Source organism: Lethenteron reissneri, chromosome 10 (assembly GCF_015708825.2).
Source record: "Lethenteron reissneri isolate LAM-NWPU_2019-01 chromosome 10, ASM1570882v1, whole genome shotgun sequence".
NCBI classification, from domain to species: Eukaryota; Metazoa; Chordata; class Hyperoartia; order Petromyzontiformes; family Petromyzontidae; genus Lethenteron; species Lethenteron reissneri.
Genome location: NC_083788.1, coordinates 11036418 through 11049747, shown reverse-complemented (window position 1 = coordinate 11049747; position 13330 = coordinate 11036418). Strand labels below are relative to the sequence as shown.

The following is a 13330-nucleotide window of genomic DNA, read 5'->3' as shown; positions in this document are numbered from 1 at the left end:
TATCCAATAAGCCTATCCCGTCTCAAACGCCCTCCAACATCCCTTAACTCCGGGCACCGACCACCGACACGAATCCCTAACCCCCAACACGACCCCCCTTAACTTCGATCATCGACATGAATCCCCAACCCCCAACACGACCCCTTAACTCCGGTCTACAATCATCGACACGAATCCCTAACCCCCCGACACAACCCCTTAACGCCGAATCCCTAACCCCCAACACTACCCCCCTTAACTCCGAATCCCTAACCCCAAGCGCCACGTGCACAGGTTACACGATGCCCACCTCGCCTTGTCACCGATCCGCAACGGCCTCTGCTTTAGAGACAGGGGACGACAACCCTACGTGTCACCGTGAGCTTAGATCGGCTCGGTCTTGCTGAAGTAGTTGGTGATGGAGTCGATGAGGTCCTGCTTCTTGCTGCCCGGGTGGCGCAGCTGGAAGCGCTTGCAGATGTCCCGCAGGGTTGCCACGGTGTGGCGCACCAGCGAGCCGTCCAGCACCATCGCCCGCACGTCCTCGTTACTCAGCACCAGCTCCACCTTGGGCTTATCTGTTTTTCTCACCGCTGGTACAAATTGTATACAAATTTAAATTAGCAGAGGTCATTTGGCACCGAGGGGTGGTTGGCAAGTCAGCACGAGGCCATCGGTTCAAATCAATCCATACGCTCGCGACGCGGGCGTCGATTGCGTACGTGAGAAATTTTGATGGGTTTATCCAAATTACATGCTAATGGTACATTTTGGGCTAATGGGGTGAACAAGACTGAACACATAAGAACAAAACAAATGAGAATCAATTCTTGAATTGTGACTCAACATTTGAGGGGGTGGGGCGACTCATCACATGTCTAAGTGGTGTCATCTGACGCCTGCATCACCGATTTGGGGTAGCAGGCTGCCTCTGGCCGAGGAGTCAAATCGGCAACACGCGGATGAAAATCATCATCATCACCGTCGTCATTACTCTCCTTATCCAGGCTTCAAACAAATCGCTTGACAGACAACGTCTCATCTCCATGTTTTCTGTCTTGCCATTCTCTATGCCTCTGTCCCTCTCCGGGTCCTTTCCTCCTTGTCCCATCGCCTCCATGAGACTGTCGCTCCACAATAAACCTTGCTCAATCGATCGAGTTTTTCACTCGTCCGGCCGCAGACAGCTCTCGTAGGCCGCATACGTGTTAGACCAGGCTGCGTCACGTGCACAGGAAACGTGGGTCGATGCCACGAAGCCTTTGTAACTTGGATATCGTTTACGCTGGGATTTCTTTCGTCTCGGGCTCTCTGCGCATTTATCCCAAGTGATGGAGGATTCCTGACTACAAACCCAGGACCAGGCTAAACGGGGTGCTGGAAGGCAGCAGGGGGGCAGGGGAGGAGAGAGGTGGGAGGGGGGCGGTTGGCCGGCCTCACCTGACTTGCGCTTGACGCCGCTGGGCTGTCCCGCTTCGTAGCCCGGGGGAAACACGAGCTCCTTGAACTCGCTGATGAGGGTGCCGGCTCGCTCCTCGATTCGCTCCACGGGGGGCCCTGTGGCGCACACACAGACGCATGCACACACAGACGCATGCACACACAGACGCATGCACACACAGACGCATGCACACACAGACGAATGCACACACAGACGCATGCACACACAGGACCACATACAGACACGAAGAATACAGGAATAATGGTCAGATGCATAAATATGCAGGCACAGGTGCACGCGCTCACATGGATGCGTGCACAGATGCGCACGCACAAGCAGGTGCACTCACACACAGATGCACGCACAAATACACAGACAAGACATGGGGGCAGAACGCACAGATACACAGCCGCACACAAACGCACACACGCAGACGGTTGGTTTAGTGGGAAAGCTGGTGAATGGGTGATGGATGAACAAGATATCCGGTGAATGGTTGAGCGGGCAAATGAGTAAACGGGCAAATGAGTAAACGGGTGAGTGGTTGAGTGTGTGAGCAAGTTGACGGGTGAGCAGCTAGGCGGGTGATTGGTTGAGCAAGTGAATAGGTAAGCAAATGAGTGGGCAGGTAAGTGGGAGAGGGAGCGGGTGGGTGGGCGAGCGAGCGAAAGAGTGAGCCGGTAAACGGGTGACCACACAAGTGGGTGAGCTTGCAAGCGAGTGAGAAGACAAGTGGGTGAGTGGTTGAGCAAGGAAATTTAATGAGCGAGCGAGCGGGTGGGTGCCCGCACGTGTGTAGTCCACTATGGCCTCTGGCATCTCCAGGTCGAGCGCCATCGCCTCCAAGTTGCGGTAGTGCTGCTGCACCGAGGGGTTCTCAAAGCTCTCGCTCCTGCCGCCGTCAGGGAAACACAGACACAAATATAGATGGGTCAGCGCCTCTCGAAGGAGAGGGGAACACTACATAACGATTCTGGAGGAACGGAATACAGAATATGGATCTAAGAGTTAGCTATGATGCACGTTTTAACCGTTTTAACTTATCGCATTCGTAGAATTTGGTGGAGTGATCTAGACATTCTCCACACAAAGAAACGTACATATAGATCGGTCTCTTATTATATGGCCCATGAATAATTCATCTTTACTTTTTACACGCTGAATCAGATGCACAGGCTTATTTTACTAGTTCATCAATTCAAATTAAATTGCTACGCTCACAACACTTGCAGACCAAAGGTGATGCAAATGTTACCTTTGGACCCTCTGCCCATTCAGACGGACTGCCTCTTCCTTTTTCTACAAAATAAAAAAATGCGCTACCGTTTTCCATGCAACGTCTTTGAGATTCACTTAACACGCTATCAAAATCCACACCGTCTTGCGCGGTGTCGCAAAGACACAAATAAACCCTCCGAGAGCAGCTGGGTATGGATTCGACTCACCCCCCGCCCCCATGACCCGCCTCACCTGTACGTGAACTTGAGCCTCTCCACGATGGCCTTCATCTTGTCCACCTGCTCGCGACTGGCCCAGCCAACACCCTCCAGCTTCGGCACATTGCGCACGTCGTCAGCGAACGGCAGGAACAGAATGTGGAAGCCTGCGCTCGGCATCGTGCGTGCCAGCGGGGGGGGGGGGGGTTGGGGCACCGCGGTGGTAAGATGTTTACTCCCTCGCCTGGTATGCAGGGCATCGTGGGTTCCATCCCGACCCGGACGCCTGCTGTATATTTTGGAGTTTGCGTGTCTCTCTCCCTGTGGCCGTGAGGATTTTTCTCCTCTGGTTTTTCCTTCCATATTTAGAATCAACATGCGTTTAGAGTATTTGGCTGCTATCAATTTCCATTTGATAAGCCACTTCATTGAGCTATCATTTGTGGTCAGGTCACTTCTTAAAAAGAATGATATAGCTCAGTGGGTTTACCTGGTATAATAAAAAAAATTGATTTTAGTAGTTTTAATATTAAATCGGAGTTGCTGAGCACACACCCAAAGCCCCCAACTGGCCGTCAACAAAAATAATTATATTCTGCCGTTTAAATATTTTTCTGACTTTCTGGATATTGTGCTGAAGATGCTTTGTAAAGTTCCAAGCGAAAGATCGTGTCTAATTGCTGAATTGGGTTGTGGGAATTGTTATTCAAATTATCAGTGAGCTGAACCAAAAATAGTTGGCACGTCAAATCGCTTGTACAAGTGCAAATTTCATTAGTTTGGCTTTGTCAGGTGTGGGGGGGGGGGGGGTGGGAGTTTACAACAGATATGGCCAAATCAATACATGACCTAACCCGACAATCATTTAAGAATCAACGCTACTAAAGCTGAAATAGGTGCGGACAATCGGGTGAAAGTCGAGCGCGGTGGTTATTTAACAATGACGATTTATAAACGTAAACATTATTTTTGATCACATTTGACGAGTACAGATCCACAGACCTAAAATGCCAAGCGCAGCTAGCAGCAGCAGCAGCACAACAGAGGGTGTACTCGATAAGAAGTTACTCAATTTCTTGAAGTGAACAAGGTTACATGAACAGAACAAACAAGACAACACAATAAGGAACTTCTGAATTGAATGGCGCCGAACGCAGCTGCTGAAGGAGCGGCTGTCGCGATCACACGAGCGCGACAGCGAGCGGCGGCTCTCACCGGGCGGCGTGACCTGAGCGCCGTTTTCCTCCTTCACCTCGTCCTGTGGCAGCAGCCCCACCAAGCGCGGCTGCGCATTGTGGCGCGGCGTGTAGTGGCACAGCGCCCACACGCCGCGCTTCAGGCACTGCGTTAGCAGCGCCGTGAACAGACGCGCGCTCCCTACACAAGGAAGACAAAGATCCCCCCCCCCCCCGTGTAGCCTTTAGCAGACTTTTGGAGCAAGAGTGCTGTTGGCGAGCACACGAGGAAGGGGGTGGGTGGCCAACACCACGCGCCGACCGCCTTTGTCTCCCCAGTGGCGACGTTTACACATCGCACCAGGTACTCATTTGAGGCCGAGTCAAACCTAGGGCAAGAGGCCCAGGACCGGTTCAGATAAGCGTCACTGGTGTTGGCCGTGAGCGGGAATCGAATTCGGGTTGCTGGGATCAAAGGGCAGCACGCTGACCGCTACATTACCGCTCCCCACCTGCCACCACACAACACACACGCACGTGCATCCGCACACACCCACGCCGAGTGCACATGCGTACACAATCATACACCCACACCTCAACTCGCACACTTATACGTGTACACACAACAAGCTGCCATTCGCAACTAACTGACGGTGATGTCACCACAGCACTTGTGGCAGGCACAAGCGCACACAGCCAAAAGAAAGATTTCCCTGTGAAGCCTTTCACAGACTAAGGGCATGTACTGTTAGCAAGTGCCTATTAAGGCCAGCGCGGCAAACAAGGGGGAGGGTTGTCAGTACCATGCCCAGCTGCCTTTAACTGATGTTTTACACACCGCAAAAAAGTACTAATGTGAGGTTCAGTCTACCTAGGAGCCCAGGAGTAGTTCAGATATTTGTCACTGATGTTAGCCGTGAGCGGGAATCAAACTCCGGTCACATGGTTCGTGAAGCAGTGCGCAAATCAGTACACTACTGCTCCCCAAACAAGCACGCACGCACACAAGCACCAATGCACATGAACATGTACACACACAAACACAATCCTGTAAAATGTCCTCCCGTGTATCCCGGCCGTCAGGGTTAGGGTTGGACACCTGTGAAGAGGCTCTCTTCGGGGTAGATGAACTGCGTGGGACGCAGGTGGTGATGCTTCTTGAGATACTCCATGGGCTTGAAGCCAACGAGCACCAGCCCCGGGTCAAAGAACTTCTTAACCTCTTGGACCTCCTCGTTCTCCAGCACGATCTGTCTGTAGCCGTACACCTGATGTTGCACCGCACAAAAACAAAAGATCCCCCTTGTAGCCCTAACAGCCTGCTGCGGGGGTGAGTGCTGCTAGCGAGCGGCTACGAAGCCCGATATGGTACACAAAGGAGGTTCTGGTGGCCAGCACCACCCCCGGCCGCCTTTGTCTCCCCGAGTGGTGATGTTTACTCCTTTATCAAGTTCATTTATTAGGTATAGCCCTGCGAGCCATTCGGCTCTTGAATCGGGTGCAACCGCAACAAACAAAAACATGAACAACAAACATCTTAAAGTGAATATGTGACTAAGTGCAAACAGAAAATCCAAGAAAAGACAGCAAAATATTGCAGAAAAAAAACCGTACACCAACGCTGTGAACATCGTCACGGGATCTTTAACCTCCGACGTGAAGAGACGGCGCGGTAGTTTACGGTTAATACTACCTACCTTCGCCACGCCTGCCCTCTCACCTGTGACTTCTTGGTGTCACTGGGCAGCAGCAGGCGGCCCGTCTTGGCGTGGAAGGTTTGCTTCTTGGCCTTGACGGGCTCGTTAGTCTCGCGGTATAGCTTTACGGGAAAGGACTTGTGGGCAGTGCGCGTGAGCGTGTACACGGCGACGCCCAGGCTCAAGCCCTCGCCCAGCTTCAGCGGCAGCCTGGTTCACGCACGCATGAACAAGGACGACAGACGTAGCTGAAACAGACTGTTGGGGCAAGTGCTGGAATGGCACACGAAGGGGTGGGTGGCCAGCAACACGCCCGGCCGCCTGTCTCCCTCGTGTTGAAGTTTGCACATCGCACCGGGTACTCGTTTGAGGTTGAGTCGACCTAAGGGAGGCCCAGGGCAAGTTCAGAGATAGTCATCACTGGTGTTCGCCGTGAGCGGAAATCATATTAAGGGTCGCTGGGTTCAAAGCGCAGCGCGCTAATAGCTACACTACCACTGCAAAGACAAAGACCTCCATAATGCCTTGAACAGACTGCTGGGGCAAGTACTGTTAGCGAGCAGCAACCATGAAGACCAACACGGCACACGAGGAGGTGGGTGACCAGCTCCATGCCCGGCCGCCTTCGTGTCCGTAGTGGCAATATTTACACATCACACTAGGTTTTGAGGCTGAGTCGACCTAGGGGAGGCCCAGCACCGGTTCAGATAATCGTCACCGATGTTAGCCGTGGGCGTGAATCGAACTGGGGTCACTGGGTTCGTAGCGCAGCGAACTAACCGCTGCACCACCGCTCCCCACTACACTACAACTCCCCATTCGTGCGTACACACGTATGTACGTAGAACGTATTTAGCATCGTACGTAGCCAACCGTGCTCGTCGGAGGTGCGGGGGGAAGGACAACAAAACGAAACACGAAATAGAATAGCAATCACACACGCAGACGGCCGCCAAACGCTCATCCCCTGGCGCATGGGAACCCACCGAGCCATCGCCCTCTTCGGATAATCCTTGGTGCGCACCACCTGCAGGAGCTCGCCGAGGCGGCACGCCGGGTCGCGCGACGCTCCGGGGTCCCCGCCCCCCCCCTCCTCCTCGCTGACGATGTCGCGGTAGAAGGCGTCCATGCGAAACCCGCCGGCTTTGCCCAGCGGCAGCACCTCCAACGTCACGCCTGGCCACGAGCGCGGGGCGCAAAAGCGTCAGCGCCGCATGGCGGGGGAGGGCTCAGGGCAAACGCGACCTCACGCCACCCCCCGCAACGACTCGCGATGTGACTCCTCTGAGGCTTGTGTGTGAATAATGGAGAGCGGCAACGGTGACCCGCGTGTGTTATAATTGATCCCCATCCGTCCGTGTATCAATGAACTGTCACGATTCAAAGTTACGGATCAATTATTTTTTTTCGTCTCGGTTGTACTTTGTCTTCGGTTCGTGCTTTTGTGTCTCCGTTTCTTCCGTGTCGTTCACTCTAAAACTAAACTATAGCTATTTTTGTTTTACCAGATAAAGCCCACTGATCTGCATAGCTCTTTTTCAGAAGTGACCTGGCCACAAATGATAGCTCAACGAAGTGGCTTATCACGTGGGAATTTATAGCAGCCAAATACTCTAAATGCATGTTTCTAAATGTGGAGGGAAAAACCGGAGGACCCGGAGAAAAATCCACACGACCACGGGGAGAACATGAAAACTCCAAATATACAGATATCAGGGTTTGGATTGAACCCACGATCTCTTGCATACCAGGCGAGATAATTACCATCTCGCCACGCTCGAACCACGAGCGTAGAGGAAAAACATGCCTAATCGATTAATCGGCACGTCCACGGTGGCAGTCGACTCACCGATGCCGCGCAGGTCAGCGGCCTTGGTGCGCGCCAGCTTGGCTCGCTCCGCATTGTCGGCATGCGGCTCGTCCTGGTTCGTGAGCAGCAACACCCGCCGGTGGCTCAGCCGGTCCTTGGAGGCGCTGAAGAGCTGTGAGCAGGTGAAGAATGCGTCGCGCAGCGAGAAGTCGGTCGAGTGACCCAGCAGCGACTCCACCTTGGACCGCACGTCGCAGCTCGTCAGCCGGGCCAGCTCCTGGATGCGGCTTGCGCCTAGCGCGCACACACACAAAGATAAAGATCCCCCGGAAATAGCATTTTCAGGATGTTAGGGCAAGTGCTGTTAAAGAGCACCTATTAAAATCAGAATCTTTGTATAGACTGGAGGAATCCGATGAGATATGAAGCTCTTTTTCACAGGTGTCCAGTATGGGCGGGTCGGCACGACACACGAGGGGGTGGGTGACCAGCACCACGCCCGACCGCCTTTGTCTCCCCAGCGCTGATATTTACACAATGAACACGCAGCACAAACCCTGAAAGCACATCAAAGAGATACGCAGCACAACCGCGAAAATCGACGTATTAGTGATCAAAGTGACGACGATGACGACGACTGTGACGATGGCGGGTGCAGCTCCAGCAGCTCACCGGGAATGTCGAGGCTGTGGTAAACGTACACGTGCTTGAACAGCTCGTTGGTGTGCTTTTCTGTGCCGAAGAACACGAGCCCCAGGAGGTCGCGCTCCCTGCTGATCACCCTGGAGAGGTACACGCTGTGCACGCACTGCGCGGTGGGGCCAGGGAGTCAAGGGGATCGAGTTAACGTGAAGTTGTTATGGGCAGGAAGGAACCCTGATGCGGAGGTGGCGTTGAACTGCTTTAGCAATGTGCAAGTTTCGAATGGAAATTTCTTCGCCCCGTTAACATCATTCCGATATCACAATTGCAACACAACGGACAATAGGGGCAACAAAAACATCTATTAAAAATGCCCCTTTATAATGATCTATATTTTTCGGATGTCCAAGATAACTTTAAACCAGGCGTGGGAGAACATTTGGCCCGTGGGCCAGATATGGAAAGCGTGCCGGCTGGTTTAATTGAACCAATCATTCTGCCGCTGCTGCGTTTGTAGCGGTGCACAACCAACAACAAAACTCAACAATTGACAATTATACCGTGGCCTAAACAGGGGACGTTTTGGGCAATTGCCCTTGTTCAGCTCGGCTATGGCGCCTGCAAGAGACAGAAAAACTAAGCTATTTTTATTTTACTAGGAAAGGCCCACTGAGCTCCATAGCTCTGTTTCAGAAGCAACCTGGCCAAAAATGATAGCTCAACAAAGTGGCTTATCACGTGGAAATGTATAGCAGCCAAATACTCTAAACGCACATTGTTTCTAAATGTGGAGGGAAAAACCGGAGGACACGGAGAAAAATCCACGCGACCACAGGGAGAGAGAAAACATGCAAACTCCAAATATACCGCAGGCGTCAGGGTTAACATCTCGCCACCGTGGCACCAGATCCGCTCACCTTGATGCTCATCTCAAAGGGGCTGTGCTCGGAGTCCTCCTCCTTGATGAACATCGCCTCTGACGCGTCCACCAGGAACACGAGGCTGTCTCGGCTGACCGAGGGGCCCCCATTACCTGCACCGACCCAAGATAAAAAGACACAAAAAAAGTTGCAGTCTTGTAATTGCTTAAACTATTTGTATTTTACCAGGTAAGGCCCACTGAGCGAAATCATAAATCACCTAGCCACAATGATAGCCCATTGAAGTGGCTTATCGTGTGAAAATGTATAGCAGCCAATTACTCAAAACGTATGTTTCTAAATGTGGAGGGAAAAACTGGAGGACTTGGAGAAAAATCCACGCGACTACGGGGAGAAACATGAAAACTCAAAATATACAGATGTCAGGAGTCGGGATCGAACCCATAACCTCTTGCATACCAGGGCGAGGAAGCCGCACTACAGAGGCCCTTCTAGAGGGTATTTGGCCTACTCTTCCATGCTGGCCAGATGTCTTGGAAGAGGTGGGAGAAGCCACACTTTACACAAAAAATTACGCACCCTGCCCCTCCGCCGCCTCTTCTTCCTCCTCGTCCACATCCTTCTCCGCAAATTCCTTCCAATCGTGGGCAGGGAAGCTCATCTTGCTGGGAGTGTGCGGGCAGGCGGTTCAGCTGCTACAAACACAGACAGGCGTGTTCACGTCAGCCTGGTGGCGCACCACCCCCGAACCCAGGGGTCGACAAACCCGCGGCTCAGGAGCCGCATGCGGCTCTGTAAGAACCTCTTCTTAACATTGTTTGAGGGCCGCCATCTCATATTCATCGCGTGCATTGCGGCTCTTGAAATATTGAGTTTTTTTGTGTTTTTGTTTTACAGAATTCGAAAAAAAAGTATCTGTTCTGGTTGCCGACCCCATGACCTTAACCCATTCGCTCTGTCCATGGGCGTGCATCACACCACGCCCCACCATCACGACTACGGAACACTTTAGCTCAACCAGTATATATACAAATACTGTTTCTTGGAATTTCTCTCACTTGATACAGCTATCGTGCTGTGACGGTTCCACCTGAAGACGGAAGCTTGTGTTGCCTCCGAAACGTCGTGATTTTTATTTTATTTTACTTTTATTAATTAAAATTTTTTACCTACGTGACTTTACCGAAAAAACCTAAGAATATGAATCCTTGCAGTCACGAAAGCTTCAAATCTAGAACTTTAGCTCAGCCCCACCACACCTTTTGCAGCACTCCACCTGCATACACACCGTGTGCCCTGTCTTCATACTCGGCCATCACACATACACCAAAGATGACGACAAACATCCCCCAGTAGAGCTGTCACAGACTGTTGGGACAAGTGCTGTTAGCGAGCGCCTATGAAGGCCAGCATATATAATAACAACACCCGCCATTCGCCACTAAGTGGCGGTGACGTCACCACGACGCTTGTGCCAGGCCATGTGCACCTTGAGGCCACGTGAAGTGTCAAACGCCCGCTGGCAGGAGGTCACGGGGCAGACCCAGGTGCCACGGGTCGACTGACTGAGATGACCGAGATGACTGGCTGATACACCACCTGTGCCCCCAACTGCGCCATCGCACACACACACACCACCATTACATACACACACATGACTATCACACTCAATGTACTGACATTATACCACCCCTAATAGCACACAAAACATAAAGACATTAAACACCCCCTCACCCAACACTCACCATACAACTTCCTCACTCAAAACTCACCCTCCACCCTCACCATCCCCACAGCCTGACTCAACTCCCACACACACCACCACCACAACGCACTCGCGACCCCACCTCACCCTCACACAACCACCCAACACTCTCACCACCGCATACCTCACCCCACAGCCTCACCACCCTAAGCTCGCCCTCACCACCGTGCACACACCTCACACCACACCTCACCTCACCAACCTACTCTCGCCCTCACCACCGTGCACACACCTCACACTCACCACACCCTCACCAACCTACTCTCGCCCTCACCACAATGCACACACCTCACACTCACCACACAACCTCACCACCGTGCACACACCTCACACTCACCCCACAGCCTCACCACCGTGCACAGACCTCACACTTACCACACCCCACAGCCTCACCAACCTACTCTTGCCCTCACCACCGTGCACACACCTCACACTGACCTCACCCCACAGCCTCACGACCATGCACACACCTCACACTCACCACACACACCCCCCCACAGCCTCACCACCCCTACGCTCACCCTCAGCCAAACTTTCCCGCACCTCCGATTAGCACGGTTTGGCTACGTACGGTGCGAAAGAAGTTCAACATTCAATACACACCACAGCCTCACCACCATGCACACAGCTCACTCACCACCCTACCTCACCACCTCACACACTGCTCCACCACCCTACCCACAACTCACTCACCACAGCCTCACCACCATGCACACACCTCGCACACCACCCTACCTCACCACCCTACACACAGCTCACTCACCACCCTACCTCACCACCTCACACACAGCTCCACCACCCTACCCTCACCACCCTACACACAGCTCCACCACCCTACCCTCACCACCCTACACACAGCTCCACCACCCTACCCTCACCACCCTACACACAGCTCACTCACCACCCTACCTCACCACCTCACACACAGCTCCACCACCCTACCCTCACCACCCTACACACAGCTCCACCACCCTACCCTCACCACCCTACACACAGCTCCACCACCCTACCCTCACCACCCTACACACAGCTCACTCACCACCCTACCTCACACCTCACACACAGCTCCACCACCCTACCCTCACCACCCTACACAGCTCCACCACCCTACCCTCACCACCCTACACACAGCTCCACCACCCTACCCTCACCACCCTACACACAGCTCACTCACCACCCTACCTCACCACCTCACACACAGCTCCACCACCCTACCTCACCACCCTACACACAGCTCCACCACCCTACCCTCACCACCCTACACACAGCTCACTCACCACAGCCTCACCACCATGCACACTCCTCGCACACCACCCTACCTCACCACCTCACACACAGCTCCACCACCCTACCCTCACCACCCTACACACAGCTCACTCACCACAGTCTCACCACCTCACCACTCCATCCTCACTCAACACGACAGCCCCCTGCCCGCCCGCCCGCTCGCCTCTTCAAGACTCCGCCACCGACCCTCGGCTCGTTAAACAGCCCGCGCGGTACAAGAACAAACAACGGCAGATGAACACCCGCCAAAACAACCACAAACCGGATAATCGACAGCAAAACGGGAGGCGGCGACGGTCAAACAACAACGACGACGACACACGGAGCCTCCCGCCACTCGCTCGCCTTCGCCCCGCCCCCTTTCAAGCCACGCCCCTTTCAAGCCCCTCCCCTTTCAACCCCTCCCCTTTTCAAGCCACGCCCCTTTCAAACCACGCCCCCTTTCAAGCCCCTCCCCTTTCAAGCCACGCCCCCTTTCAAGCCCCTCCTCTTTCAAGCCACGTCCCCTTTCAAGCCACGCCCACTCAAGCCCCGCCTCCACTCAACCCCTACCGTATACAGACCAATTCAGACCTTACTGGTCACCCCCGTGCCCCTTATAAACATCGACGTTCGTCCTACAAAGTCCCATGACAAGGGAAGAAACACAAACAAATGGACACACGTTATTTTATTTGTTGCCCGTATTGAAACGGCTGTACGCCGTATGGACCTGGACACACAATCTAGATTTAAAGTTTTCGTGACTGCAGGAATCCATACTCTTTGCTTCTTTCAAAAAAGTCACAGTAGGTAGAAATAAAATTAAAAAAATCGCAACACAAGCGGTCGAAACGTCGTGATTTGTTTTAATTTATTTCTAACTACGTGACTTTACCGAAAGAACCAAAAAGTGCTGGAAACTAAATTTCCCTGCACAAGAATACGGGGTAAACCGTGACATGTCCACTAGGTGGGGCTGTTGTGAGTGACCTCTGAGCAGACGGTGTTCTAATGAAGAAAAAACCTCGTCATGTGATAATGGCCTTCCCGTGAAAGAACTCCCTTATCCATCAACAAAACACTCAAATGCTGTCCTCATGCACTCCCAAGTCCACACCACACAACCCCTTTGACACTGTCGAAAGCCGCGTGACCTGCTGCGTCTGCAAAGTGCAACCTCGCGTCGTGGCATCGTCTCATTTAGACATCGTCTTGTTATGTAGTTGCCTGTTCGG

At 53.0% G+C, this 13330-nt stretch overlaps 1 protein-coding gene across 4 annotated transcripts; it reads right to left on the bottom strand.

Moving 5' to 3' along the window:
* Positions 1–206: 206 nt before the first annotated feature.
* XRCC6 (X-ray repair cross complementing 6) lies at positions 207–12475 on the bottom strand. 4 transcript variants are annotated; one of them, XM_061548926.1, is made up of 14 exons: positions 12376–12475; positions 10551–10672; positions 9641–9756; positions 9098–9213; positions 8211–8346; positions 7578–7832; positions 6715–6904; positions 5752–5938; positions 5131–5299; positions 4072–4233; positions 2891–3023; positions 2212–2312; positions 1420–1536; positions 207–572 (listed from the first exon to the last, which is right to left on the bottom strand). In XM_061548926.1, the coding sequence occupies exons 3-14, from the start codon at positions 9720–9722 to the stop codon at positions 364–366; spliced, it is 1857 nt and encodes a 618-aa protein (XP_061404910.1). In that variant the 5' UTR covers positions 9723–9756; positions 10551–10672; positions 12376–12475; the 3' UTR covers positions 207–363. The 4 variants fall into 4 exon arrangements, with proteins under 4 accessions (XP_061404910.1, XP_061404911.1, XP_061404912.1 ...); XM_061548927.1 differs by having other exon boundaries at positions 9641–9753; XM_061548928.1 differs by lacking the exon at positions 10551–10672 and having other exon boundaries at positions 12376–12466.
* Positions 12476–13330: the final 855 nt, after the last annotated feature.